Source organism: Gallus gallus, chromosome 8, assembly GCF_016699485.2.
Source record: "Gallus gallus isolate bGalGal1 chromosome 8, bGalGal1.mat.broiler.GRCg7b, whole genome shotgun sequence".
Classification (NCBI taxonomy): domain Eukaryota; kingdom Metazoa; phylum Chordata; class Aves; order Galliformes; family Phasianidae; genus Gallus; species Gallus gallus.
The window spans coordinates 26,031,407-26,058,250 of record NC_052539.1 but is presented as its reverse complement, the minus strand read 5'-3'; the positions used below and the strand labels follow the sequence as shown (position 1 = coordinate 26,058,250).

Genomic DNA, 26,844 nt, shown 5'->3' with positions numbered 1-26,844 from the left:
TCCTTGGTTTTCCTAAAAATTGTTGCTGTGCAATTTAAAACATAGATATATGTAAAAGCATGCAAGAAAGCTTAGGGGCAGATTTGCTGGGCGGAGTGTCCAGGGGGACTGAAAGCCTCACCTTCCCAGCAATGCCCTGTCATGCGAACAGGGAGTGGCTGTTGCACTCACTCTCTTCCCCAAGGGGTGTGAAATGCAGAAGAGTTCCTGTGTTTCATGTGGTAAGTTCTTGTCAAAGTTTTGGACTAAGTATCAAAACTCTGTATTCAAAGAAATGGTCTGTGTGATTTTGGGAAGGTGTTAAGCACTGTGCCCCAGCTTCCCCCTTCTGGGAAATTGAAAAGTAATACCTTCTCCTACACAGACTTTTGACATTAACAACACCAAAACATTGTCAGAACCTCTGACAGTGGGGGAAAAAAAATACACTAACACCTTTCCCCTCCTCTGCTTTCCCCCTCCAGCTTCCCCCAACAAAAAATAGTCCACAGCAGCTGCACGAAGATATTTGGGCAAAATGTCAGAGTGACCAGAGAGTGAAAATGGCATAAATCTCAGTGCCAGTATATGCTCTACACATTCTAAATGCATTACGAGGCTGATGAATTAATAAAAATGCCAATAGTTGATATCCTAAAAGCAAACAGAGCCAGTAACAAATATTTTATATCAATAAATTAATCCTAGGTATTCTTCCAGATGAAATTCCATTCCTCATCTGTACCTATTTCCTTATTTTTATTTTCCTAAATAAAAATTCCTTATTTTTAGAAAGAAAAGTAGATCATACCACTTGCATAGCATTTTTTTCCCCATAGAAAGGGGATCTTCATGCTTTACTACAACTTCAGTTATGACCGTTTTACAGGCAAGCAAACCAAGCCAGAGAAATGCAAAAGTGACTTAAGGTCATTCAGCAGGGAGGCAGAAGCAGGGAAGGTTGTGGTTGTATCCCACTTGAGTTTACTCAGTTCCCCTGTTTTTTCTCCACTGGCACACAGAAAATAAAATTACTTCTCATTATACTTGTGAGGTGGCATTAAAGAGGTGAACATATTTTTCTTCACCTTGTAAATTCTTTTGGTTGCCTTGAATTGGATACATATTCCCAACCACTAATGTTACAGGGTTAGGTGGGTGCTTTGCAGGCCAAGAACATAAATGTGAAATACACTACTGTTCTTATTAATATTTATAAAATCATCCAAGACTGAAATTGGCTATCATTGAATTGACCTCAGATCTTTGACATAAATGCCTATTTGAAGCACTTGGCAATAGGCTGTAAGCATCCACACCCAGAACATCTTTGCCTGGGCTTGCAGATTTGCGAGCCACACATCTTTTCCTATACTGACTGTAAGGAATGCAATGGCTGGAAAACATCAGCACCAAACATGCTTATATAGAATAAGGCTACGTTGTACCATTAGCTCTTACAATATGTGTGCTTAACCTCTCTCATGTGACTCACCTGAGTCCACAGCCTCAGCAGAACAGAAGTCTCTACAAGTACGTGCACATTACAGCTGGTACCCAGACCTCTAAATACCACGCAGTCCTTTTTGGAATGTCTTTCTAGTTATGTTCCCTGGAAAAAAAAATCCAGCCAAAAAACCAGCTGAATTTCAATTAGCAGCCATCACAGCCCTCAGGCCTTTGCTTTATTGTTGTCCTTTTATCCTCAAAATTTTCCTTGATCTCATGAGCTTGTTTCTAATATATTCAAATATTATGGCTTTTTATATGTTTCATATGTTCTCAACAGACTGTGTAAACAGTCCTGCGAGCTGACCAACGTGTCTGCCAAATGCACTGCCTGCTGTTCATGCAGTATTTCCTCTAGCACATATGTGAGCTGTGCTTCTGAAGCCACTGTAAATAAAATGAACACAGGTAAGGATCAATACTACCTGGACAGAATTTTCCATCTCTGCCCCCTCTCTGAAATGAGGGAATGTACATGAACTACATTGTCAGTGACTGTACACAATTTTTTACTGAAGAAAAGAGGCTGTAAGTGCAATTTTCAGGGTTTCAAGTAGCCTGATTCTTCTCCTGCAAAAGCCCTGAGAAGCTGCTGTGGACAAGATCAGGGCATTTCCACTTCAAGTGGGCATAGGGCTGCCTGCTCCGGTGGGGAACAGCTATAAAGTCACTGTATGATATGTCAGCTGTGCTCAGAGATCTAGCTTCTTATTATTGATCAGATGGGACTGAGGAAGAGTAGCAGTTTAGCAGCATCTCCCCCACAGCAGAAGTCTTTAATTCTGCTAGTGTTTTCAGGTATTGTCCTACCTTTCCTCCTATGTGCCCTTTCCTCCCTACAGTGTCTGCCTTAGCTGTTTGGCAACCCTAACTGCTCCCACACCATGACTCCAACTCAAATGACTGTCATCCAGAGGGAATGTTTCCATTTGAATGACATGAGCAGGCACTCCGTAAACTTCCCCACAGGCTCTGTCACTATAATCCCTGGGAAGGAGCAATCTGCAGGACCTACTTTCACTGTTCAGTGCTTTCTCTGTTTATTGCTACCATTGTCAGAACCAAAAACATCACTCAAATTCACACAGGAGTCCTTACATCTGTCAGCCACCAACCACTGGTGGTAGTCAGCAACAGAAACTCACTGTCCATGCAAGCCTGAACCCGTAGCTTAGGGAAGGGGAGCTTGATTTCTCATTGGAAATGCCTATGCTCTGTGGTGCTCTATACAAGGCATTTTTGGTGTCATGCTGACTTGCTTCCTTTCCTTCTCCTGTTGCAAGCACTGCTTTATCCCAGGTTGCCAGAAGCCTACTGTTCCAACAGCTGCTAAGACAGAGAGAGGTGTCAACTTTGACGAGATGCCAGATTGCTTATTAATTAAAAAGCCAGGCATTTTGTATCCATTCTGAGACACCAATCAAAAGTAAACTATTTTACCAATGGCTTCCAGTAGTTAAATCTGGTTATTCTGAGGTATTTGGTCACAACTGGCAACATAAATCAATGCCTTTTGTTGTTCCTGCTTACTTTAATAAAGGTTTATCAAAATACCAAAATGCCAGAAAGCTCATTTCATTTCTGCACAGTGAAACCGTGCCTTGGTTGTATCTGAAAAAATGCACACTTCTGTTGGGATCTTTGTCCTCAAACACAGTAAATACCTTTTCAAAGGTGCTCATCTGCCTCCCCAGCACTCAGCATTAGTATGCTTCTGTTTGTATGTTAATTTTTTCTCATACTGCTAGCCCACAACCGAGCACTGCCGTCTGCTTCCCATATGCCACATGTCCTCAGTGCCTCCTGTACAGCTTACCTTCAAACTCTCTTCACTCTTTGGGCTCCCACTGTGGATCAGCTGCCTTTCTGCCAGCCTTGGTCATGTGCTGGGGATTGTTTAAGTGTAAGATCCACAGGATAGGAACTTTGCCCAACTCTCCATTTCTCAGAACACTGGATATGCTGTGGTATAGAAATAATGAATGCAGAGGCATTAACAGTGTGATACTTCGATTTGTAATGCCCTAAAATTCCAAGGCAAGCAATACCCTGGGGTCTCTTCACCTCTAAATAAAGTAGCTAGCTTCTATTCAGCCAGGTTTTTCATCAGAAATTATGCAAATACATAGAGCTGTTTGAATAACAAAAAAAAGTTAATTCATTATTTGAAAATATATTTCTGAGTAACTGCAGTGATAACTCAAAGCCTCTATGAAGCTAGCAAGGAATGGAAAAAAAATAACAGCAAGCAATGTAATACAAATAACTAAACAGAAGGTCATCCTCTCCACTTTAAAGACATTCATATCACATCTTTCACTCATTTTTTGCTGCACATAAAACATCCAAGGTTTGAAATGCTCCAACAGTATTCTTAATAAAATGAAAAAAACCCAACAACTGTTTTTAGTGGTTCCTCCCTCACTTCTATACTCTCTCTCTGTTTACATCCAGCATTGCCGTCCTGCCCCAGAGGTAACCCAACAGGTCTTGCAAAGTCTCCTAACTTTGCCCCACCTCCATCATTCACAATCTTGTCTCTGTAACCTACTCATTTTCCTCCATTCCACAAAGTAGTAGTTTCAAAGAAATTCAGAGATTAATTAAAATGATTGGTGGGATGAGTAGGTGAGGGGGACAGGCTAAAGGGCTTGACAAGAAGAAAGATGAAAAGGACTAAACGCATGTAGCTTGGTTATGCGATGACTAATTGAGGGTGGAGGAGATGGACACGATATTCATTTACAAGTGCTTGTAGGAACCCTTTTCATGGGCAAATGCTAGCTCAGGACCAAGTGTTCTGTCCTGTCTTACAGATCTGGTTTCAGGGTTTTTCACATCAAGCTCAGAGACCCCCTGTGCATTCACACCTCTCCCTTGGACCCTCAAGGATGACTTTTTAAATTCAGCTCTCAGCCAGACGCAGTTCCTGGATCCCCACGAGGCCACGTGAGCCCTGGTGAGGGCAAAGAGCAGAAGGAGCGGCCGTGGGGCCGGAAGCCGGGGGTGGACGATGTGGCGGCTCTGCCACACCTCTTGCACTGCAGGCTGAGGTGGAGTTGAACCAGCCCTGAGAACACACCTTGAGGAGTACCTGTGAATTATTTTTACTTCCACTTACCCCAAGGAAACTCTGCTCCCCGTGCCCTCACAACCCTGGCCTCTTCCACCATGCTCTGATACAGAAAATAAAAGAAATACACTTGTTGCTCCTTCCGACCCTTCCCCCTCCCTCAGCAGGGCAGACGTGCTCTATAGCAGTTCATCAAAAAGGGAAGCTGTTGGAGAAGGTCCGTGGATTCTCAGTCTTACCTCATGCAGAGGTGAAGAAGGTGTCATGTTGGAAAGCACAAAGGGGGTCAAAAGCAAATAAATGAAGAGAAGCATTTATAAGAATAACACCGGAACTCCTCTGATGTTGTAAGACACCTAAGCTTAAAAAAACAAAAACAAAAATACTCTGCGTGCAAGCAAGCACTCTCATTCTGTGAGCACTGTTTCCAATGTAGAAACAGTAAAAACCTATCATTTGTTTTTTCTAATGATCCAGAAATAAGCAAAAAGCACTTGTGATACAGGCCTGAAACAAACCAACCAACCTATTTATTCCTGGACACCAGACATAATTTAGATGGATGGAGTACGTATAAGAAATTTTAATTTGTCTCTGAAAAGCCATTTAATTATTCAGATTATCTGATTGCCTCAGTCAATCTCGTATTGATTGATTAGAGAACTTTATAAATCAAAACCTGCATTATGCTGGTCAGAGCATCTGCCTCTCACAGCAACAGAGATATGCAGCTAATTCCCAGTCCCTACCCACAAGTTAGTTTATTGGGACATGTAAATGGCCATGGTTTATAAATGGGCCGGTAAGCGATTTCTTCTTCTAAAGGAGTATTTGCTTAAGGACATCAGGAAAGAGGGGAAAGCCCTCAAGTAATAGCTGCTTAATAGACCAGAGCACAGCCCCAAGCTCCCAGCCCCTCGGCTGACAGCCATGGAGGATTGCTGTCGCTGCACGCACAGGGCCCGCTCCCGCTGAGCAGCGCTCCGTGACTCAGGTGGGAGCCCAGCGCTGTGCTGAGAGCCGAGCTGAGATCCCTGCCCATGGCCAAGCACCCACTTGGCACCCATCCCCTGTCGGGATCAGAACGGGATCAGAATGCTGAAATCCCTCAGAGCAGCAAAGAGCGTTTGTCTTGGGTTTCAGAGCTCTCCTGCTACGCGCAACCTTTATGGGCAAGTTGGCTGTCTATTACCAGCCTCAACCAGGTAACCTTTAAGTGAGTAGTAATTAACATAATGAGTGGACTGATGGGTGTCCCCCATAGCTATGGGCCTCAGTAGCAACACGTCTCTGGCGAACTGGAATGTCTAGTCCTAAACTGCACCTCTCTAAAAGGAAGGAAGTAAAAAAAAACTAAAATGGGCTGGGGATAAAAAAAGAACAAAGAAATGAAATGACTTTGAGTGAATATCTCCAGCCCAATCCAACACTCACTGAGGCCAATGAAAATCCTGCATCCATGCAGGTGGGGCTGATGTGGACGGGCTGTAAGGGACTGCTTACCAGGCTGGAGTGGTTAAAGCTACACTGACCGTGCTCCCTGATATGCAGACTGCATGCCGCTTTCTAGGACAAAACAGATGTGCAGAGGAAACAAAAGGACAACACTTTGACAAATTAAATATGTCAACAGTTAATTGGAACAACCTTTGTCAGGGTTATTTGTTTATACAGAAAACTGACTAAAGCAAAAGACTTGCAACAGCTTCCTACATAACAAAAACCACACACATAAAAACCTTTTAGTTTAAAAATCATTTTAAAATAAAAACCTCCAGACAGTAAAATGCTTAAAATTCATGTCTTCCCTTTCTCCCAAATTTCTTCTTTGCATAGACAAGCCCCTTACATGTACCAAAATGGTATGCTGACACAACAGAGCCGGATCGTTTACAGACTAAGTGGGAGTGTGGACACAGCAAGAACACCAGGACAGCCCCAACAGGCCCAGTGAGACACCCTGCAGTCACCAAGACTGGATACCTAAGGCACACAAAACCAGGGCACACACGCAGAAGTTTTGCCCTGGGATGCTCTCCCAGACACAAGCCATTTACAGCTTTGGGATTTCCAGAGCCAGATTCACTGCACTCAATAGCCCTTGAGAGATTTCTCTCCTGTGACTTCATCTAATCACTTTAAAATCCTCCCGTTCGCACGGCACCCTCTTGCCAAGGTGTTCCACAGCTGAACAGCTCTGCAAAGCAATTTCTTTCATTCATTCTGAACCTGCCATCTGCCAGTTTTGCTCGGTGTCCCTCAGCTCCTGTGCCAGGAGTCAGACTCTGGCCTCTATCTTGTATGTAAAGCTTAGGACAGAGCTGGGTAGCTGCTTCTAACACTGATGACTTTCAGAGACTTTCCTATGCACATGCAATAAGTGCTGCTGAAGCTACAGAAACAGCTGGGCAGTTTGAATTACCTGCACACAGGTGCTCATTGCCTACGTGAAGGCTGTGCACAGACCTGTAGCACATGCTAAGAAGTCCCACATTCGTGAGCAAACTCTGTAGTTTATGTCATGGACTTCTAGCACAAACCTACACGGATGCATGTATTGGCGGTGTGATTCCAGCACGCATGGGTGAAATGAAGTCAGGAGGGCACAGCTGGGGGACCAAGAGGGGATTCTATAAAAAAGGAGCAGTAACTTCTATCAGTGCATTCAGACGTTCACTTTTAACTCACAGCTCTTTTTGTTTCTGTTTATTTCATTGTTGCTTCCTATACTGTAACTGGTAATTATATCATTACATCTAGAAAAAAAAACAGCACTGGAGAATTTTAAAGTGCATCTTCAAACCCAGAGTTAAGTTTGTCAGCTCGGCGTATCGTACAAAGCGATGGAACCCAGCAGCGAAGCAGCAGCCGCAGCACTTGTTGCCCCGCGTTCCCGTCCGGCCGCACGGCGCGGGCAGCTCAATCAGCTGAGCTGCGAGTCGAGGCGGTCTGGAGATGTCCCCCGTAGCTCCGGAGCAGCACAGACGTCCCTCCCCGACCGGATCCCTCCATCTCCCGCCGTTCCCCCCCTGCCAAGCTGCTCTCACGCACTAATAGCAGCACAGCGCCCTACAACCGGGAAGCCGTCCCCTCCCCCGGGAGGACGACTTTAGGGAAACCCATCCTGAACCCGGCTCCTTCCTGCCAGCTTCTTGCCCTCTGTTACTCTGGGGAGCTCCCGGGCCTGGGAACGGACACACCGCTCACCGCGGCGGCTGAGGAAAGCCGGGGCCGAGGGGAGCCGGGCCGCCCCTCCCCTCCCGCCGGGGCTCCCCGGGACGGGAGGAGACGATGCCGAGCCGCCGCCACCCCAGGCACGCCCGCCCGGCGCTGGGCCCCTCTGCGGGGCGGGGGCGGCCCCACGGCGCCGTGCGCCCGCCCCGGAGCGCCGCAACAGCCGCCGGCCCTGCCTGGAAGCGGCGGTGGCGGCGAGGTGGAGAAATCACGTGAGGGCTCCCCCGGAGCGCCACCTTCAGGGCCGTACCACCGCGGGGGCGGGGGGGGGCGGTGAGGCGGCAGGCCGAACCGCGCCGTCGAACGGAGGAGCGCGGCCCGCCCCCACCGCACGCCGCACCTCGGCGCCGTGCGCGCCACACAACGCACGGGCGGGGGACGCGGGGGACGCGGCGCGAGGGCAGCTGCGGAGCGCGGGGCGGCAGCGCTGCACCCCGGCACGGCGGCGGGCGGGTGGTACGCGGCCGGTAAGGAGGCGCCGGCGGCGACCAACCCCGCTCGCGCTCGGGACGCGGTAACCAGATATTCAAAAACAATACGTCAGCCCACAATGCCCCGGGCCGCCGCCAGCATTACCTCATCCCACAAGGCCCCGCGCCGGCGCTGAGAAGCTTCTAGGGGCGGGGTGGCCATGGCGACCGGCTGCTATGCACCGGGCCGGGCCAGCGGCCCGCCTCCCCCGGGAGAGGCGGCGGTAGCCAATGGGGAGCCCGCGGGGTGACATCATGGGCTATTTTTAGCGGGCTCCCGGTCGCTGATAAGTGAAGGGCTGCACGCCGCGAGCGGGCTCAGAGCGCGGGGCGGGCGGGCGGCAGTGCGACTCAGCCGCCGGAGCGGGCAGGGCCGAGCGGCAGCGCGGAGCCGGGAGTACTCGCGGCGGCGGCGGCAGGAGCGGCGCGGCCCGGCCCGGCGGCGGCACAGCGCGGCGAGGCGGCCCGGGAAGCACAGCGAGGCCCGGCGGGCCCGGCCCGCGCCGGGAGGAGCGGCGGCGTCCCGGCGAGAAGTAAGAGCTCCGCGCACTCCTTCCTCCAACCCGCGCGGCCGGGAGCGGTGTGGGGCGGCGGCCGGGACGCTCCAGCGCGCTGCCGCGGCTCCCGGCGCCACTCCGCGGGCTCTGTTCTATGAGTGCAAAGATGGAGCCTACTTTCTACGAGGATGCCCTGAACGCCAGCTTCGCGCCGCCGGAGAGCGGCGGCTATGGATATAATAACGCCAAGGTGCTGAAGCAGAGCATGACGCTGAACCTGTCCGACCCGGCCAGCAGCCTGAAGCCGCACCTGAGGAACAAGAACGCCGACATCCTCACCTCCCCCGACGTGGGGCTGCTGAAGCTGGCCTCCCCGGAGCTGGAGCGGCTCATCATCCAGTCCAGCAACGGGTTAATCACCACCACGCCGACCCCGACGCAGTTCCTCTGCCCCAAGAACGTTACCGACGAGCAAGAGGGGTTTGCCGAAGGCTTTGTGAGAGCGCTGGCGGAACTGCACAACCAGAACACGCTGCCCAGCGTCACCTCAGCCGCACAACCTGTTAGCGGCGGCATGGCACCTGTGTCCTCCATGGCCGGCGGCGGCAGCTTCAACACGAGTTTGCACAGCGAGCCCCCGGTGTATGCCAATCTCAGCAACTTCAACCCCAACGCGCTCAACTCCGCACCCAACTACAACGCCAACGGCATGGGCTACGCGCCGCAGCATCACATAAACCCCCAGATGCCCGTGCAGCATCCCAGGCTTCAGGCTCTGAAAGAAGAGCCTCAGACTGTACCTGAAATGCCGGGGGAAACCCCTCCCCTGTCCCCTATTGACATGGAGTCGCAGGAGAGAATCAAAGCCGAGAGAAAACGCATGAGAAACAGAATTGCGGCGTCCAAATGCCGGAAAAGGAAGTTGGAAAGGATTGCCAGGTTGGAAGAAAAAGTGAAAACTTTGAAAGCCCAGAACTCAGAGCTGGCATCCACGGCCAACATGCTCAGAGAACAGGTTGCACAGCTTAAGCAGAAGGTCATGAACCATGTCAACAGCGGGTGCCAGCTAATGCTAACACAACAGTTGCAAACGTTTTGAAGAGACGGACTTAAATAGGAACTGTGATGTTGTGGTATAACCAAACAACAAACCAAAAGCGGCGGACGCGTAAAGCTGACGGTAGAAGCTGAGAGGCTGAGTCCTGCCTGCGTGCTGCAAAGCGCATGTGTGGAAAGACTGGCGAGCCTTCAGCTTGAGTTGGTGAAGCAGCCAGCACCGCTCCGAGGAGGGCTGTTCCTGCTCCGATGAGGCGTCAGATCTTCGTTTAACATTGACCAAGACCTGCATGGACCTAACATTCGATGATCATTCAGTATTAAAGGTTAAACTGCAATAGAAACTGTAGATTGCTTTATGTAGTATTCCTTAAGAAAAAAAAAAAAGCGGGAGGGAGGTTTGTGGGAGGCTGATAAAGAAACAAGAACTGTTCTGCCTGCCTTCAGTAAATGGTGTATGTACATATCCTTTTTTTATTTTATTTTATGAAAGTTGATTAATGTCAATAAACTACTTCATGACTTTGTAAGTTATTTTTATGTTGTTTATTTGGGTACTGCCCAGTATTGTTTGTAAATAAGAGGCTTTTTTTTAGCACTCTGAGTTTACCATTTGTAATAAAGTATAATTTTTTTAATGTTTCTGTTTCTGGAAAAAAAATCTAGAAGGTTCTATTATATTTAAGAAAAATAAAATACTTAAAATGCATTTCCTCCTCACACTTTTTTTTTTTATTTTTGCCAGTACGTGAGTTAGGAAAATGCCCTTTATGCTGGACTCTAAAGGGCAGGGATTATGTTAAACTCGCTCTGTAACTACAGGCATGTCCTGGAGAACGTGTGAGGAGGGGGGGGAAACCAGATCCTGAGCACTGAACAAACAGAACTTTTGGAGTTGTCTTGGAGTTGCAGTTGCTAAACTTAACCTGAGAGGAGTGCTTGTGTATTGTAGTGGCCCTGCTGGGGCAGCTGAGTTCAGCTTTAGGTGGCCTTTAGATGGGTAGAAAGCTGGTGTGTGAAACTGCTCTGCACTTGTAACTGGCTGCTTGTGCTCTTGCATGCTTTTTATTAAGCTAATGCCCTCAAGCAGGATCAGGCAAGAGGCTGTTTGCTTTTCTTTTTAACAAAAGTGCTCTAGACTTCAGAAATAGAAATATTCACCTTCATTCCTGTGCACCCTTTCCACAGTAAAAGGCAATCCTTGTTAATATCTGTGAAAATGCTGTTGTTGGTAGGGAAAAAAATAACTTTTTATCTTTGAAATCCTTTCAGCTGTTACTGCAGATTCTGAACTCTTTAGCAATAGGGAAACTGGGAAAACAACGTAGCAGGAAGTAAAGAGACATGATAGCAACTTTTCTAGCACTTCCCGTGTATTTTTAATATAATCTTGTTTCTTAGTGCAACAATGTAAACATATGCCTTAGAGACACGCTGCTCAACTGGTGGGGGGAATGATTTTGATACCATACTTTTCAATATGCAGCACCCAATTCATTTTCTCCAATAACTACATATATGAGGAGAGAGCAGATGTTCTGTTTGATGCCGATGGCCAAACAGCAAGGAGCAGAAGCAGAAAATATTACAGACTAACTACTAGTGAGGTAACGTTATTAAGTTTTTAGACAGTACTAATCCATATTTTAAGGGAAAAAAGATATAAGTTTATCTGCAGTGACAGCCATATGTAAGGTCGCATCACAGAATGAGAGCAGACCACTTACTGTCAGCATAGTGATACCCTGAAACTTCCAACTGATGTGCATCCTCACAGGAAGCACAGAATTATCTTCTGACTTTCTTTCTTTTTCCTGCCCAAATTGTATGGAGTTAATTACATGAAGGGTTGTTTTAATGAGTAAAATGTGATATTGTAGCGTGGAGGCCAGCACTGTTTAGATGCTGTTTGCTGCTGTCAGAGGAATACTCCTGTAACAACACCAACCAAACAAAGGGTTACTAGGAGGATACTGTAGTTTGCCAAGAGCACATTTTGCTGATGTCAGCAACCCGGAAGGTAAGTTGATTTTGACCATATGTAGGAATAGACAGCAGAGGGATAATACACAGCACTGCTGGGTGTGGTTTTACAGGGATTTAAGCAAGTGCCAACTAGCAAAATAAGCAGGGCAAGGAGATTAATTACCTGCAAAGGTGCCTGTTTAACTCTCCATAGTGCTGGGTTATGGAATAGATGTTACTAGCAAGCATTTTGCTTAATCACCTAATTACGCAAAAAATAAATACATTATATAAAATACTATGTTAATTAAATACAGCTGAGTGACAGTCTGCTCCACCCTATCCTAATACGCGCACACAGACATTTAGCACTGCAGTTAGAAGTTTTCTCTCTCCAGTTCCACGTTCTGAAGCACTGGCAAGAAAAGTTACCGAGTAACAGCACTGCTGGTTCAGCGGGCACAGTCTGGGACTGAGTTACCTGCCCAGGCCCAGCCCAGGAGGTGGTGTGGCTTTCAGTGCCAGTCACGCAGGTTCACAAGGAGACAAGGGGGGACGTAGCATGAATCCTTTCTTATATCCCATGTCCCATTTGAGGATCGAGCCTGACATGGGGCAAAGTAAGTTTATATCACCTCCACCTCCATCTGTTTTATAAACAGTGTGGTGGGATGTGAGCCTGTTTCTGTCTGGTGCACTTCAGAATAGATTAAAGCTCAGCGCTCTTAGCGTATTACCAGATCACTTGGTGATCAATAAGTATGACTGTAATGAAAGACATGCATGCATTTATATGTGGTGAAATGCAAAGTTTTAATACCTACTTAACTTGAGATTAAAATTGCCTAATGCTTTGTGTGCCTTACTTCTATAAGGAAAAGTCCATTTTCTTTAAGATTTAGAAACACTTTTTGTTGCCCCAGCTGTACTCACAAGGGAATATTTTGCAAATAACAGCATTGTGAGCATGTATTTTGTTTGGCTGTGAGTGCTGTCAACGGATTCAGGAAGTGAAGTCAGAAAAAGGCAGGGTTTCAAACAGGGCAGGCTATGCCGAAATGCCTAGGCAAAGAGCCTCTAATCAGAACAACATGTTTGGGTTACAGAAATATTAATTAGAACTTGGGTCTGTACAAAAACAACCAACTCCTCACACTTCTATCCCATGAACTGAAGTGAGCTGCAAGAACAGAATGATTTTAAATCCAAAGTACTTGTCACTACAGAAACAATAGTAACCATCCAACTTACTCTAGTGGAAAAGAGTTAGATGCCAGCCAGTTTTAATCTCAGAACACTGTAGCAGTTATTGACACAGTCCTTCATCCTTGAGTTGCTCAATTCTCCGCAGGTCAAAAAACTACTGACCTCAAAATACAGCACCTCAGTACCAGCGTGCATTCAGGCAGTGTGTACCCAATCAAGGATAAAGATGAGATGAGATGCCATAACTTCCTTTATTCTATAGGAACCTGTCAAGAAATACAGACACTATTCCTCTAAACCTGTGTGGAAGCTAGACTGACGGTTTTGTCCCATGCAGAAGCCTAAGAAATCCATTAAGATAATTGCTTTCTGAAAAAGTAAATAAGCCTTTCAATAAAGTGCATTGCTGCATATGCATTAATGATCTTATCCTCCCAGCTGCAAAGGAAGCAAAGAATCTAATTTGCAGGCAGCCAGGTTAGTTGTACGGCAGGCTTACATCACTTATCTAGCATCATGCAGCACATGTAGAGGCTGCACAGTGCAGCGTGAAGCCTGAACCAGCAGCAAAACTGGAAGGTGTGTCCAGCTGGATCAGCACAGCACTCTGCCCACTGAATAACCTGACCCAGGCTCCAGGTTTATTAGCTGGGCAGCGTTACTGAGCAGCCTGCGGAGGCGGGTGGACCGGCTCAGGCCAGAGCAAGCTTGGGCATCCTGGAGTAGTTACACCATGGAGTGAGGTGTCCCACGGCCAGAAGTACATGGCAGAACTGACAAACCAGAACATTCATCTTTAATACCAAGGAGAATGCCTTCTCTGCTTTTCAATTCTTCCTTCCTATCCCCAAGACAGGTATAACAGTGTAGATTTACCAACAACTAGAAACTAAAACCCTAAAACCAGTTCAGGCAAGTTTGCTCTATTAAAAAACAACAACATCAACAACAAAAAGTTGCAAACAACATAAGTGAATGCAAAATACTGCTAATGAACAGATGGACAACAAGGAATAATAGTTGAAATTACTGTATACACAAATCCATTATGAAACAGAATACGTCCTATTAACATTAGCTACGGGACAGGGAGAGGGAAGATGGTATTAATGTTCCAACTGAAGAAAAGGAAAACATAGGTGGGTTGCACTGTGGGAAGGTGATCATTCCAGACATGTGCTTGTTTCTTCGAACTGCACACACTGCCAACAGCAGAGCCTGCACCCGAGGGTGGAGGCCATCCCAATTCCACACGTACATATTATTGCTGACATCAACATCAGAATATATTCTCGGAGCAGAGCTGGTGCTTCTTACAAAGATAACTTGTAAAAAGCCATCACCTAAGTTACCATGATAGCCTCTGATTACTTCTGCGCACCTGGGCCCTCTTTTCCATTTTCACACATCACTCTTTGCAGTACATTTTTGTTAAGGAACGATGGAACCACATAAATCGAAGTAGGTCCCTTCCATCCTTAGATATTCCAAAACACTACTGAATTGCAAAGGGGAAAGAACTTAAGAAGTTAACTAAATGTTGAAAGCAATGATGACTTTCTTAGCTACAGAGAAACAGCAGACATGGGGGGGAAGAAACTAATTCAGAAAAATGAGTGAAGAAATTAACCTATTATTGAAATCTTAAGGCAGAACTCAGTAGGCTCTGACCTGAAGTGATTAATCCAAACCTATGCAAAAATACCTCAGAACTAACTGGGAACAAGAATAGAGGAAGAATTAACATTTATTTTCCTGTGTCCCACAGTTATTTTGTGTTTTGAGCCTTGAATTCTCCAGGCAATTTTTATGTTAATTCCATAAACAAAAGGACCAAAAATTTGCTAGAAACTCCTCCAAATTGACCATTGTTCTTTATTCTCTTTCAAATTTAAAAGAATTCCTGTGAAACCTGGCAGCATAATAACACCAAAGACGTGGGAAATGGGACTCAATTCCAGCAGATGGAGCTCAAAAGCAAACAGTGCTGGAACACACTGCATGGAGGCGTGCAGCATGAGCTTTTGTGTAGATGGTGTAGCAGCCAGAACAGACTCCAGATGAAACCTGCTATCATGCAAACCTTCTCAAATCGATGCACTTTAGCAGCTTCACTTAGTTCTTAAAACGACCACTGCAAGGAGTAGGGAGATCCCGTATCATTGTGATCACAGAATAACCCCAGCTATTTCAGGGGACACTACGGGTTCAAAACCCAGCACCTATGAGTATTGTTTTGAATTCGCATCTAGGATGCCAAATTAATGAGGATGAGCACTGTTACTGTGCCTTCTGTGTCTCAGATAACAAGACATGAAAACATGCACGAGGCAATTATCTACTTAATGTTGCCATTCAAAATCACTGTGTGATGGTAGCAGCCATGCTGAAAAGAAGTAACTTCAGAAACTTTGAATCTCCACTAGAGTAGCAGTAGGCCACAAAGTACAGCCTTGCACTACAAAAGTTAGAGATTACCTGGAGAAACTTCTTAAAATTTCTGACCTCTGTGTGGCCACAAATCAAAGCACTTTGGCAGATTTTGAACGAAAAGCTCATTTTTTGTTTCTGTCCAAAAGTAGTTTGGGGACTTTTAGCAGTAGTAAAAAATGCAAGCTGCTGCTCTCCCTATGCAAACTCTCGTTGTTGCTTTGTTTTTACTTTGAGAAGTGAAATAAGGAAAGCTCCTCTTGAAACAAAGCCATAACACTTCAAAGGTATGGGTCAGGATTTATTCAGTTTAACTTCTGACAGTGAGTTTTGTAGGTTAGGACACACCATGAGCTCCCTCTGGACTTAACAGAAAAGTGCATACATCTTCAGAGAGTGAGCTGGGTACACGAAGTAGCAAGCTAGGAGTGCCCACAACTCAGCTGTCTGGTTCTTTAACTGAAAGGCATCTGGTCAGATAGGACAAAACCTGGGTCAAATTTACCTGATTAGAAAAGCGAGGCCTTTCCTTTTACTGAGCAGAAAAGTTCATAACCATCATGAGTTACTGATGAATGAATTTCTGTAAACAAAATGGTATTCTACTGCATCACGCACTAAAAGTACACCATTTTCTCCTATACGAACAGCAAGGTATCCCTAAACATTAACTGTTCAAAACTCCCTACAAGAAGTAATTAACAACACGACTCATTACAAACCCTCCCTTGGTATGTCTGGGCCTCAGTCAAGATATGATCCTTATCACACTAAATAATCACATAGAGTCTGACCCAAATACCTGAAGGGGAGAAAAGGAACTGAAATTCTCAAGGCCAAATGCATCTCTTGTTTGGATTTGCTGCCAAACAGATTGTCAGTTCTCCTTGCCTTCTGACTGAAGGAGACAAATTCTAAATATGAATATGCAAGTTATTTAACAAAGTACTTTTATTCACACACACACACGCACACACACACACACTAAAGCTATACAGAGCTATACATGAAGCATAGCTGACTTTGGGACTGATGGTACAAGAGTTTACAGTTAGTCTGCAACAAGATTGGTGAGCAGAGCAAGCCCTTGGCAAGATAACAGCAAAGTTTCCTTCTTTAAATGACAGAAAACAAACAGAATTCAGTGGTCTTTGTCCAGTTTCCTTCTCCTCTAAGCAGAGATTTTCTAACCCATATCTTTCCAGTGCAGCCCTGTAGGAAGCAGTACATCTTTATCTAACTTCCCACCTACATGGGTTCTCAGGGCTGTGAAAAAGGGACCACCATTCAACTACGCAGATTCAGCTGGGCTTGTAATATTTCAGCTTGGTTAGAGACTTGTGGATTGTATTTGCCACTTGTGTCCCATCCCTCCCCCCAGGGCAGCTAAGTGTAGCATATTTAGGGAAGCACCCCTGACTGAGCTTCACAACTACGCATAGCTTTTACTTCCATGTACTTTTGCAAAAGTAACAATAAAGTTGACTGGTTTGGTTCTTTTTTTTTTTTCTTTTTTTTTTTTTTTTCCCCAAAAGCAACAACTGACAATCACCAAACTAGCACAAATCCAAAAGATGCTGGATAGAAATACCAGTTCTGGAAATCCGACCACTGATAAATACTGGGAAAACCATGTTTTAAAAATCATATTCTCTTCTTGCGTTGAGAAACAGGGATCACTGGCAATCTCCAAACTGCCAGAGATGGAGACAGAACTCTCAAATTCATTCTTCCCAACTTCAATTATACTGCAAAAATGCCCAGGCAGATTTTGCACCAGTTTTATAACTTAATTTTAATTCACGCTTTTGGTTAAACAAGCTCAACTTCCCATATGGACAAAGCTATAAAACATGGTTTGACTTTCACAGAGAACAATTTTCATGCGCCCATTAACTTGACTTGAGAACTGAGTCCTTAGTATACCTGCTTATGAAACTGCTTTTTGTGAGATGACTAACTTTGTGCATATACATTCAAAATTATTTAAGAGGGCAGTGAGGTTATTATTCTAAGTCTTATAAATGGAATTCCTTGCACATGCTCCTGATGTTGGCTTCCATGTCTGTTTTGAATTTACTTACAAAATATATCAGCACACCCAAAACTTGTTACAAGCTATTTCCCCGGCCCCCTCTGTTCACTGTTTATCATTCTTACATGCAGAAATTGCTTCTGTGTTTTTCACTGCACAGGAAATGCCAGACTGGCAATATGAGAAAGGCTTGCTTTTTAGCTTAATGTCAATTGTTCTTTCTTCCACGGTTACGTGCCTGTGGGCTGGATGTGGCATCTGGGTTAATGGAATGCTCTTACTCTCAGCATGTATGGTATCTACTTGCAAAGCCAGATACTTCTCCAATCGAACTCCAAAAGGTAACAATGACAAAACAGAATGACAAAAAGAATAACATAATGAGCTCAGGGAATGAAAGATGTTATGCAGTTACTCTGTTTCTGTTAGAAACGGCTCAATCCCCAAATCTGTTGCAAATTCAGAACATATGCATCTCAGTAATGCCTGGTTTTCTGTAGTCTTTCTTATGGCTTTCTCTCCTGAAATTTAGTTATAAGTGTTTTGACAGGTCCACGGTCAGATCTAAGAAGGAAAAGCTAATGTTATCCCCTCTGGGAGCGCACTGTGCAGTGCAGCCACAGAAGTGCAGGCCTGCCAACCTGTGAGAAGCATAGCATTGCTGTCCTTGTCCTTCTGTCTCTTTAGGAGAGTCTGACTTCTGTAATAGCAGTAGTGATCGAAGGGCACTAAGATTAAATAAAACTCCTTGTTCTGTACCACTGTACAGAAACAGGAACAACCAAGATCAAGCAATTAACACACAAAAATAGAAGCAAATTCCTCACTGTTTCTAAGGTTGGGCTGATATAATGTTGGACAGTATCACTGGATGAGGTTAAAACAAGCAGAAGGTCTCCACATTGCCAGTAAAAATGGTCACTTTCACCTACACAACAAAAAATGAGAGTTTATAGTGATGAAATCCCCAAATATATTAAAGGCTGTTTAAATTAAAGAGTCAGAACAGAAGTAAAGCTCTCTAATACTGAGTACTTTAATACCTTTTCATTTCTTTGTCAGTCATTAATATTTGCCTACTCTGAAGCCTATAAATGATTATATACTAAAATATATTTTGATTCATTAATTAAAATACATTAAGGTATGTTTAAACATTGCTATACTTTGATCTAAAACTGGAGTACACTATGAAAGGCTTCTCAGCACTACAAAAAACCCGATTCTTTAAGTTCATTTGCCTAATATATGTTTGCCATGCCCAATGCCACGAGCCTCATCCTAATCTTGAATGTCGGTATTATTTGATACTTCAGAAAGGAATCCCAGAACGTGAAGCCTGGATTCTTAATTGAAGCCAGCTGTTATACAACAGCTCAACATGTGTGGGATTTTCCCACTCAGTGAAAATGAACACTGGAATTGTTGTGTTTTTCTTTAGGAGATTTAACATCCTTCGTGGGATGGCTTCTTTTAAATGAAGGCAAAGAAACTATCACATTAGGTTCACACAGGTAATGTGAAGATGATGCCGTGCAACATAGCCGCATATGTTATTTCACGCCTTGTCCGTGTTATGGTTTAATTTACAAAGGGATGTTGCCTTCTTTAGCCTTCCATCTCACTTTGCTTGAAGCTGACAGTGTGCAAGTCAATATATTTGTCCTTCCAGCATTATGGTATAAGCCTGTTCCTTAATCTCTAACGTGTGCTGGTACTGAAGTTCTGTCCAGGGGCAGAGGGCTGTGAAAGGCAATGGGTTAATCAGCAGACTGCCCCCAGCAGAGCCTGTTTGTCTTACTGGGCTTCTGTGGAAAAAATACCTTGAACCGAACATTTTGAAATACTTATATTGCATATAATATTTTATGTCATATATTGGTATGATAATGAAGTATATATATGCAATTATAAAGAAATTGTACATCTTGCTATTAGAAGCAGGTTCCCTGATATCCAGTAGAATATTCTACAGCGTATTCTTATCCTTCTGAATACCATACACTGGAGGGCATTGGGGGGTGGGAGAGGCATATACATATATTTACACATCTATCAAATCCTACCAGTATATTATTAAAATATAGAACAAAAAATAGCATTGAAATATATAGATTTCCAATTCTATTTTGATCACAAAAAAACAGGAAATGGGCTCCAGAATAAAAAGCTCTGTTCTACCAGATGGTCTATAAAGGGTTAAAACAAATGGAGCACTTAAAAGTAACAGAATGTTTTCCTGTAAACTCCTTCTATGGTGTGATCCAGGGGAAGGTCCAACTTAAGTGCTGGATGTTCATACAGGATTTCCTATGACTAATGCTGTCAGCATTCAAAACTTTTAAATTAAAATGTGGGCGTTATACACAGATAGGAAATTTACCATTTACAATTTCTTATTCGAAAATGAATGAAAATTACTCTGATTTTCAGATTCATTCTCTGTACGTGGAATGGCAGCAGAAGAAAAGGAAGTCGCTAAGTGGCATGTGCTGGGACTGCCTGCCAAGCGTTTACACAAGTCCTTTATATCTGGATGGGATCCACAGGAAGCTTGTACAGGAAGGACTTTTCCTTCCTTATTTTTGATAAGCTTTGTTGGATGGAAATTATGCCAGTGAGTAACAGAGGGGAAGGGGGGGAGCAAACTACTATTCTGGTGGGTTTGGTGCCAATCCTTGCAAAACTGAAAGTCGTTATCATTACTGCATTATCGCAGTAATGCAACCTGTTGTAAAAAACACAGGTCCCAGCTTAAAACACCTCTATTTGCCAGTATTTCTAGCAAATAGACTTTGTAGCCTTTAGAAAGTTTGCTCTGAATTCTCTTGTAAGCTCTGATAATTTTTTATTTATTTATTTGCTTCAGATAAATTTTGAATAGTGGTATTTTATTGAAATTAATATAGTTTGAGCTGTCCACAACAATATCCCTTCTTTCATTTCTTAATGTCACATTGATCCTATTTTCACAGTACTATACTAACACTTGGCTGAAACTAGGCTTTCCCTGTGCTTATGACGCAAGGTAAAAATAAGGTTGATTATTCAGCTCTTACTGTAGTTACTTCACTGTGCAAGAACTTCCTAGAAATCACTCTTTGTTCCTTAATCTGAGTCTTTTAAAATCCCTAGAGGGAATATTACTGTTCTTTCTATATTATAGTATATACATATAGAGCCAAAGACTTTGTTTCACTGGGAACCATGACAGCAGAAAACAGACCTACAGGTAGGCTACAATGGCTCCAGATACCTCTTTAGCAACAGCTATGTCAGCTGGCAGGAGTCCCAGATTTATCCCTGAGAGTCTTGTAAACCCAGATTGGCTATCTAGGTAAGGGAATAAGAACAAACAAACAAACAAGCAAACAAAAACCCTTTCTCAAATAGGGAACACTTCTACTACACAGTAAAGGAGGCAGAAGTTGTAAATAGGTAGATTTGATGACAGAAGAAAAATGGTGGAAGAGGAGTCTTTAAGAGGTTTTAATATAGTGTTCAAAGGAATAAGAGGAAAGTAGCACAGGGGACAATGGAAGACAACAAAAATATTAGAAAGAATGATGGAAGAGTAAGCAGCTCTTGCAAAGGCTTTTGGTAGAGGTGTGCAATTTTCTCCAGCTGGACATTAGAACCAAACATTAACTGCATGAAAGCTATTATTAAAAAAAACAAAGAAGGATGCTGGCATAGTTAGTCAAGCTTATGCTTTGTCCACAGAGTAGCTCTGGCACATGTAACTACCATATATAACCATCTGCTGTGGAAAAGAAAGGTATTCCTAGAGGAAAGAAAATGCATGCTGATATGATTTCATTGCTCTTGTGACCAAAGTTAGTTTTAAGAAAGCCTACAGGTACAGCAAACATGTCTGTGCTCACAGTGGGCACCATAGGAATAAGGAATAAGAAGTAGTTTAAGGAATGAGAAGAGAGATGTCTGAAATGAAAGCTCTGGTTCAGTTGAGACAGTGTATGATTTGCAAAACGATGGAAACTGAGGGGGCAGCGAGGTCATGCCTTTCCCCTGCTGGATGAATCACTCTCTGAATGGAAATTTGAGTAGGAAGACATAATGTCTTGGGAACAAAGAGCGCTGCCAGAATATCACAGGTGCAGCTGATCAGAGAAGGATGTTTTGGGATATGCCAAGGGAAGCAAACGCCATGAATCTGGAGGAGTTGTCAGGCTTTTGTGATTTAGGGAGCTACCCAAATCAGCAAGAGTGTTTCTCATGGAAGCAGACAGGAGGAAGGCCGAGGTCCTGATCTAGTGCAGCAATCAGTCCCTTCATTTTTAAACATAGTACTGAATTAAACAAAAAGAGAGGAACTGCTCATATTTCACTAAAGCTCTTGGGACTCAAACTTACCCTCTGCTCAAGCACCTCTCTGTAGTTAAATTCAGACTTACTCTCTGAACTGGAGCTAAGAATACAGGTGCTGGCATACAAGGAGACACAGACGGGCTGGGAATTAACACAGTCAGTCAAAGCCAGAGGGATCACATGGAAGGACAGGGGAAGCTGTCAGAAGTGGAGAGGAGATAATGGGAAAGAATTGACTCTCTCTGCCTCCAAAAGCCACCTATCAATGAGAAATACTGTGAAACAGAACGCAAGCTGCCCACTGAACTACAGCATGATGGAAATTAAAACACTAATAAGGAAGAAACAATATACAGCGGTGACTTGATAGCACTGCTATACTTCATTTTGATGTACAACAAGCATAAACACAGAAAAAAACTTGCTTCATTCAAAAGTTTTCTACTTCTTCATATTCAGGAAAAACAAGAACTGTGGAACTAAAATAAATGATCTGAAAATTTTGTTGACGTAACAAATACAATTTGTATATATAAATGGATTCCCCAGAGAGAGTAAAGTTTCAATGTGTGCATAGGGAGGCTTCATTGGTAAGACACTGTTTAGGTACACGTCTGTGCTGTGTCTGATGCCTGACATCTAACTGTAATAAGTTAATAAATAACAGCAATTAAAACTGCTTTATGATGTAGCAAAACATTATTTCCTTTCAAAGTCACATTAGCCTCTATTAATCTCTACAGCATTCTATAGTGGGTACAAGCAATATTCTGCTTGCATACAGCTGCCTTCTGTGGGAGATCTGGTGGCACTGCCATAGGCACCTTCTGGGAGCAGCCCCATGCCTATGGGGAGGGTGAAGCTAAAGAACTTTCACAAAGTATTTCCTTTTGTAAGATTTCACTGTGTGTTCCCAACTCAGAACCACAAAGTCCTGTTTAAAACATAAAAAAATCTTCCTGTTATGAAAAAAGTAAAAAAGAAAGCCAGTTTGCTGATCCCTGTGAATGCCTCAGCATTCAGTAGCTTAATGCTTTAAAATTGTGTAAATTTAGTGTTAATGATTTGAATAACAACTTTCCATAAATGCTTTCTAATAGTTTCTAAATCTAAATAAAGATTAGGACAGTAAAGGTTTCTGCAGAAAAAGTACATATAGAAGCATCTTACAGTGACACTCACCAGAAAAAAAAGATCATTTTTCTTTTATGATCTTTGCATTACGTAAATTTCATCATATCATCAATAACAATTTTCCTGTTTGTTTCAGAGCAATTTTAATTCTCCTTATTGCGTTTCAAAACAAGCACACTGCTTTCCCTTAGCTCTGTGAAGCTGAAGTACAAAGCTTTTTTCCTTCTACCTCTCCTATGCAGCTTCTCGGAAAACTACCTGGCAAGGAATTCCATGGAAAGTTATGGAAAAATACCTACGTCTGATTATTCAAAACCTGAGCATTAAAAAAAGCCTTCTAGGTTATTTGGCCACTCTTCTGAAACTTTACTAATTCACACTGGACAAGAAAACCAATCCTAGTCCTCCCTTTGGATGATTTATGCATATTAAGCTTCGTGCCTACAGTTCAATCTGGATCCACAGCCTGCCCTATCAGCATGTAAAGCCACCAGAGGCACGTTACCAGTGTGTACTGCTCTCCTACAGTCACCCCAGGACTGGGACTGCAGAAAAGAATACGTTCATCTTTGGAAAAAGAACATTTTGTATTGTAGAGATGCAGCACTTAACATGATCTTCACTTGTTTACACTTGAGGAAACAGTATAGTGTAAGGATAACATTTGTGCCCTGTATTGGAAATAAAGTATCTAAATTATTATATCTGCTGTTGTATTATTATTTAGCACCTTGGAGGCATCCATGACTATTGGACAAAGCAGGGGAGCCATGCTGCCTGCGAGGCAGCTCTTTGGGGACAGGACCTTGCACAGTGGACTCTGCAGGAGCAGTTATGGGCAGGCAGTGAGTGAGCTGCACAGGAGATAAGAGGGGAGCCCAGCGTGCCAGACTGAGGTGCAAAACATGAGGCTGGACGGATCAGCTTTCCCCTCCCTCCAGGAGGCCCCAGTTGGCATGCATGTTCTCTGTGTGCCACTCTGAGGGTGGCGCTGCCCCATGGAATACTTCTTTTTTATATCCCCGCCAGCGCAGACTTCCCAGCACCGGGAAGGCCCCAAGTTTCCTGGTCCACTCTTGACAGAAACCTGACTAAACACAAACAAGATTGCTCAGTGCCAGAGCTCCCCTTTGGACTTCCCTAATTCACTGCAGTTACTCTTTATGCAAAAACTAACTAAGCTTTGTCTCTCTTGCAGACATTCTGACTAGTCAACTTCTCTTCCAGAGTTATAATAAGCCAAGTACACTCTAATCATCACCACAAACACACTTTGAATACTGCTGCTTCTCTGTCTGACTATGCCTAAATATAGTTCAACCTCAACCAGCCAGGTCACACTTAGATTTCTGATTATTCAAAACAGAGCTTTATTCCCCAGCCATGTTTATTAGTGATGATGCCTTGATTACCCTGATATATTTCCTATCCCTCATGGTGTTCAGATAACGATGTTGGCTTTACTGTCTCTTGGAAACGGGTTATTCTACAGCAAAGATATGTTTCCAATAAGCAGTTGGCATTATGGCAAACAACTGTCTTGAATGAAATCAAACTACACATTGGGAAAAATAAAAATATCACGGTGAGCGAAACCATGATATTAATGTTTGGCTTTCCATCTATTTTGTCAAGAAAATGCCCTGGGGAATACAAGCAGTTACTGGCAGTTATTGGGTTTCAGCAGAAGGCAGTGAGCACAGTGGAAGGCTCCCAGTGCTGGCTGGAGAAAGGCTGACCTCTGCAGGATCCTCAGGCCCAGACTGCTGCATCTCGGGTGGCAATCAAACAATATGCAAGGTGTACTTTTGGTTGCTTTCATCTTTGAGAAATTAAAATAAGGAAAATTAAATGTATGCTTGATGATGACATAGCAATATAGAATAAGCTCGAAAACACAGGCACGTGTTAATTTAAGAAATAAGTGTTCATCTTTGAGAAGTCAGAAAACAATACTTCAAAGGACCAAAACTTCAAAGCTCTCCGTAACTTCAAAGCACTGCACCACCGTTAATAAACACACAGGACATGTCTGTGAGGGAGAAAAATATTTCCTATTTTCATGCTTGTGTAAACAGGGAGCAGAGATGAAGTGATTTGCCCAAGGACACGTGTAAGCAGCAAACCTGGGACTCTGGGTATGAACAAAATGGCTCGAGCCTGGTTCCTCAGAGCAGCCACAGCAGGGTTAAAGCAGGCATTTGATGCTCCCCAACGGAAATTCACTCAGCAGAGCCATAATTGCAGATCTTTCCTATTAGTAGCATCACCTGCTCCTTTTCAGGCCTGCTTTAAACAATCACACTGTTCTCAGCTGGCATCCTCCCACAAAGTCAGCACTGAGTATGCATAGATCTATATAAACGATGTCTTTTCTATGTAACCGTATATTCACAGAGCATTATTTCTGCATTTGACAGTGACACGAGAGCTTATATGTGTTATGCAAAGGATTTCAGGACCTCTGTCATGACAGTCTGCTCACTGCAGGGATGTCAACAGCACACAATTAAAATACAACCAGCACACCTACAGCACAGAGCTTCCGCAGTGACACTGGGGAAGCAGAACTTGCATCAGTACCAATCTGAGTTTTATTCCATGTCCTTCTGGAGTAAAACAAAGTTTCCTCAATGCAGATATGCTCATCTGCTATGTCCCCATGACTCTGAACACAAAGACCCTAAAAAGTGCTGTATTATGAAGAAGACAGAAGCAAAGTCCATCATTTCCTTTTATTTTAGAACAACCTAATAAGGAACAGCCCAGCCCTTGGATATGTAGAACTAAAGATGCCAGCAGAAAGAAAACTGACCCATGAAGTTGCAAGGAAAAAAACAAACCTCCTCAAGCCTCTCAGACATCAAATAAATGTAAAAGTTAATAGAGAATGCCAAAGGTCTGGCTTAGTAATATTAGATTTTGCCATTTGGACCTTTAATGAAGAGCTCCCTGGTGATCCTACACATACGCAGTCTCATGCACTTAATTAAAGGAGCAGAGATATGGAACCTTAATATATTTTCCTTCTCTAAAACATTTATATGCTAAATAAGTAGAGTTCATAAGTTTTAAAGATATAAACAAAAAGCATACTTCATATAGCCAGTTATTAATCTCTTATTCATCTATACAACAAGCTTCCAAAGTTTTCTTGATGAACACAACTCTTGTTTTAACAGAGAATTTCCTCATGTCACCTCCACACCAAGAACTTTTTAAAAATATATCCATAATTACGATTTGAAGACTATGATTTGCATAGTAATTGGCCAAGTAATTGGCTGCATGCTATTGTCTGAAAGCGAAGTCTCACACTGGCTCTATTTAGACATTGCATATGCACAGTGATCCGCTGTCCCTCCCCACGGCCGGTTAGGGGTACTGCACCTTTAATGCCTACCGGTTTATTAGCACAATTCCTGCACGTTAGGAAATTACTGCCATTCTAATGGATTCTTAAGGAATATCACAGTTGATGGCTTTAATTTTTTTCATGAGTTCTAAATTTTTTTGTGTGCCAGCTTTATTAACGATACTGCTTAGTACTCACCACTCTCCATCGATAGAGCTCAAAACTTACCTGTGAGTGCAATCAAGCATTGCTACCTCTATTTTGCATTGGAACAATAACAACGAAGACATAAAAACCCAATCTGAGCAAACTTTAAGTAAGGCCTATTACTTTACTCAAGACATGGATATATCTGAAGTACTTTAATGAGTCAGATCTGAAGACTAAATGATTTGCAGATCACAGATTGAGTCATTAGCAGATTTAGGAACACAGTTCAGACCTCCTGACAACAAACCACACTTTTCCATGTTATGTGTTAGCAATGATTAACTAAATGACAGAAGTTTACCCATCCTTGGGGCAGTGCCCCTCTTTGCATTTCAGAGGAACTATTGGGCTTTTAAACGGGC

General features: G+C 43.5%; 2 protein-coding genes across 22 annotated transcripts in view; one reads left to right on the top strand and one right to left on the bottom strand.

Moving 5' to 3' along the window:
- FGGY (FGGY carbohydrate kinase domain containing) overlaps nucleotides 1-26,844 on the bottom strand; it is a 278,664-nt gene that overhangs the window by 246,869 nt on the left and 4,951 nt on the right. For 15 of the 21 annotated variants that reach the window (XR_005861966.2, XM_046944688.1, XM_046944699.1 and 12 more), the window contains exon 2: nucleotides 3,305-3,450. The exons of 3 other annotated variants lie outside the window; for them this stretch is intronic. The gene's annotated coding sequence lies outside the window, so the exon portion shown is untranslated. Of the gene's footprint in view, nucleotides 1-1,474; nucleotides 1,592-3,304; nucleotides 3,451-3,552; nucleotides 7,996-26,844 lie in introns of those variants that run through there. 3 more of the 21 variants (XM_046944690.1, XM_046944687.1, XM_046944691.1) reach the window with 2 other exon arrangements.
- On the top strand, nucleotides 8,559-10,527 carry JUN (Jun proto-oncogene, AP-1 transcription factor subunit). The gene has a single exon (NM_001031289.2). It carries the CDS (start codon nucleotides 8,917-8,919, stop codon nucleotides 9,859-9,861), a length of 945 nt encoding a protein of 314 aa, NP_001026460.2. The 5' UTR covers nucleotides 8,559-8,916; the 3' UTR covers nucleotides 9,862-10,527.

Excerpts from the sequence above, each read along its gene's own strand:
- JUN (NM_001031289.2), top strand. The coding sequence starts at position 8,917 with ATGAGTGCAAAGATGGAGCCTACTTTCTACGAGGATGCCCTGAACGCC.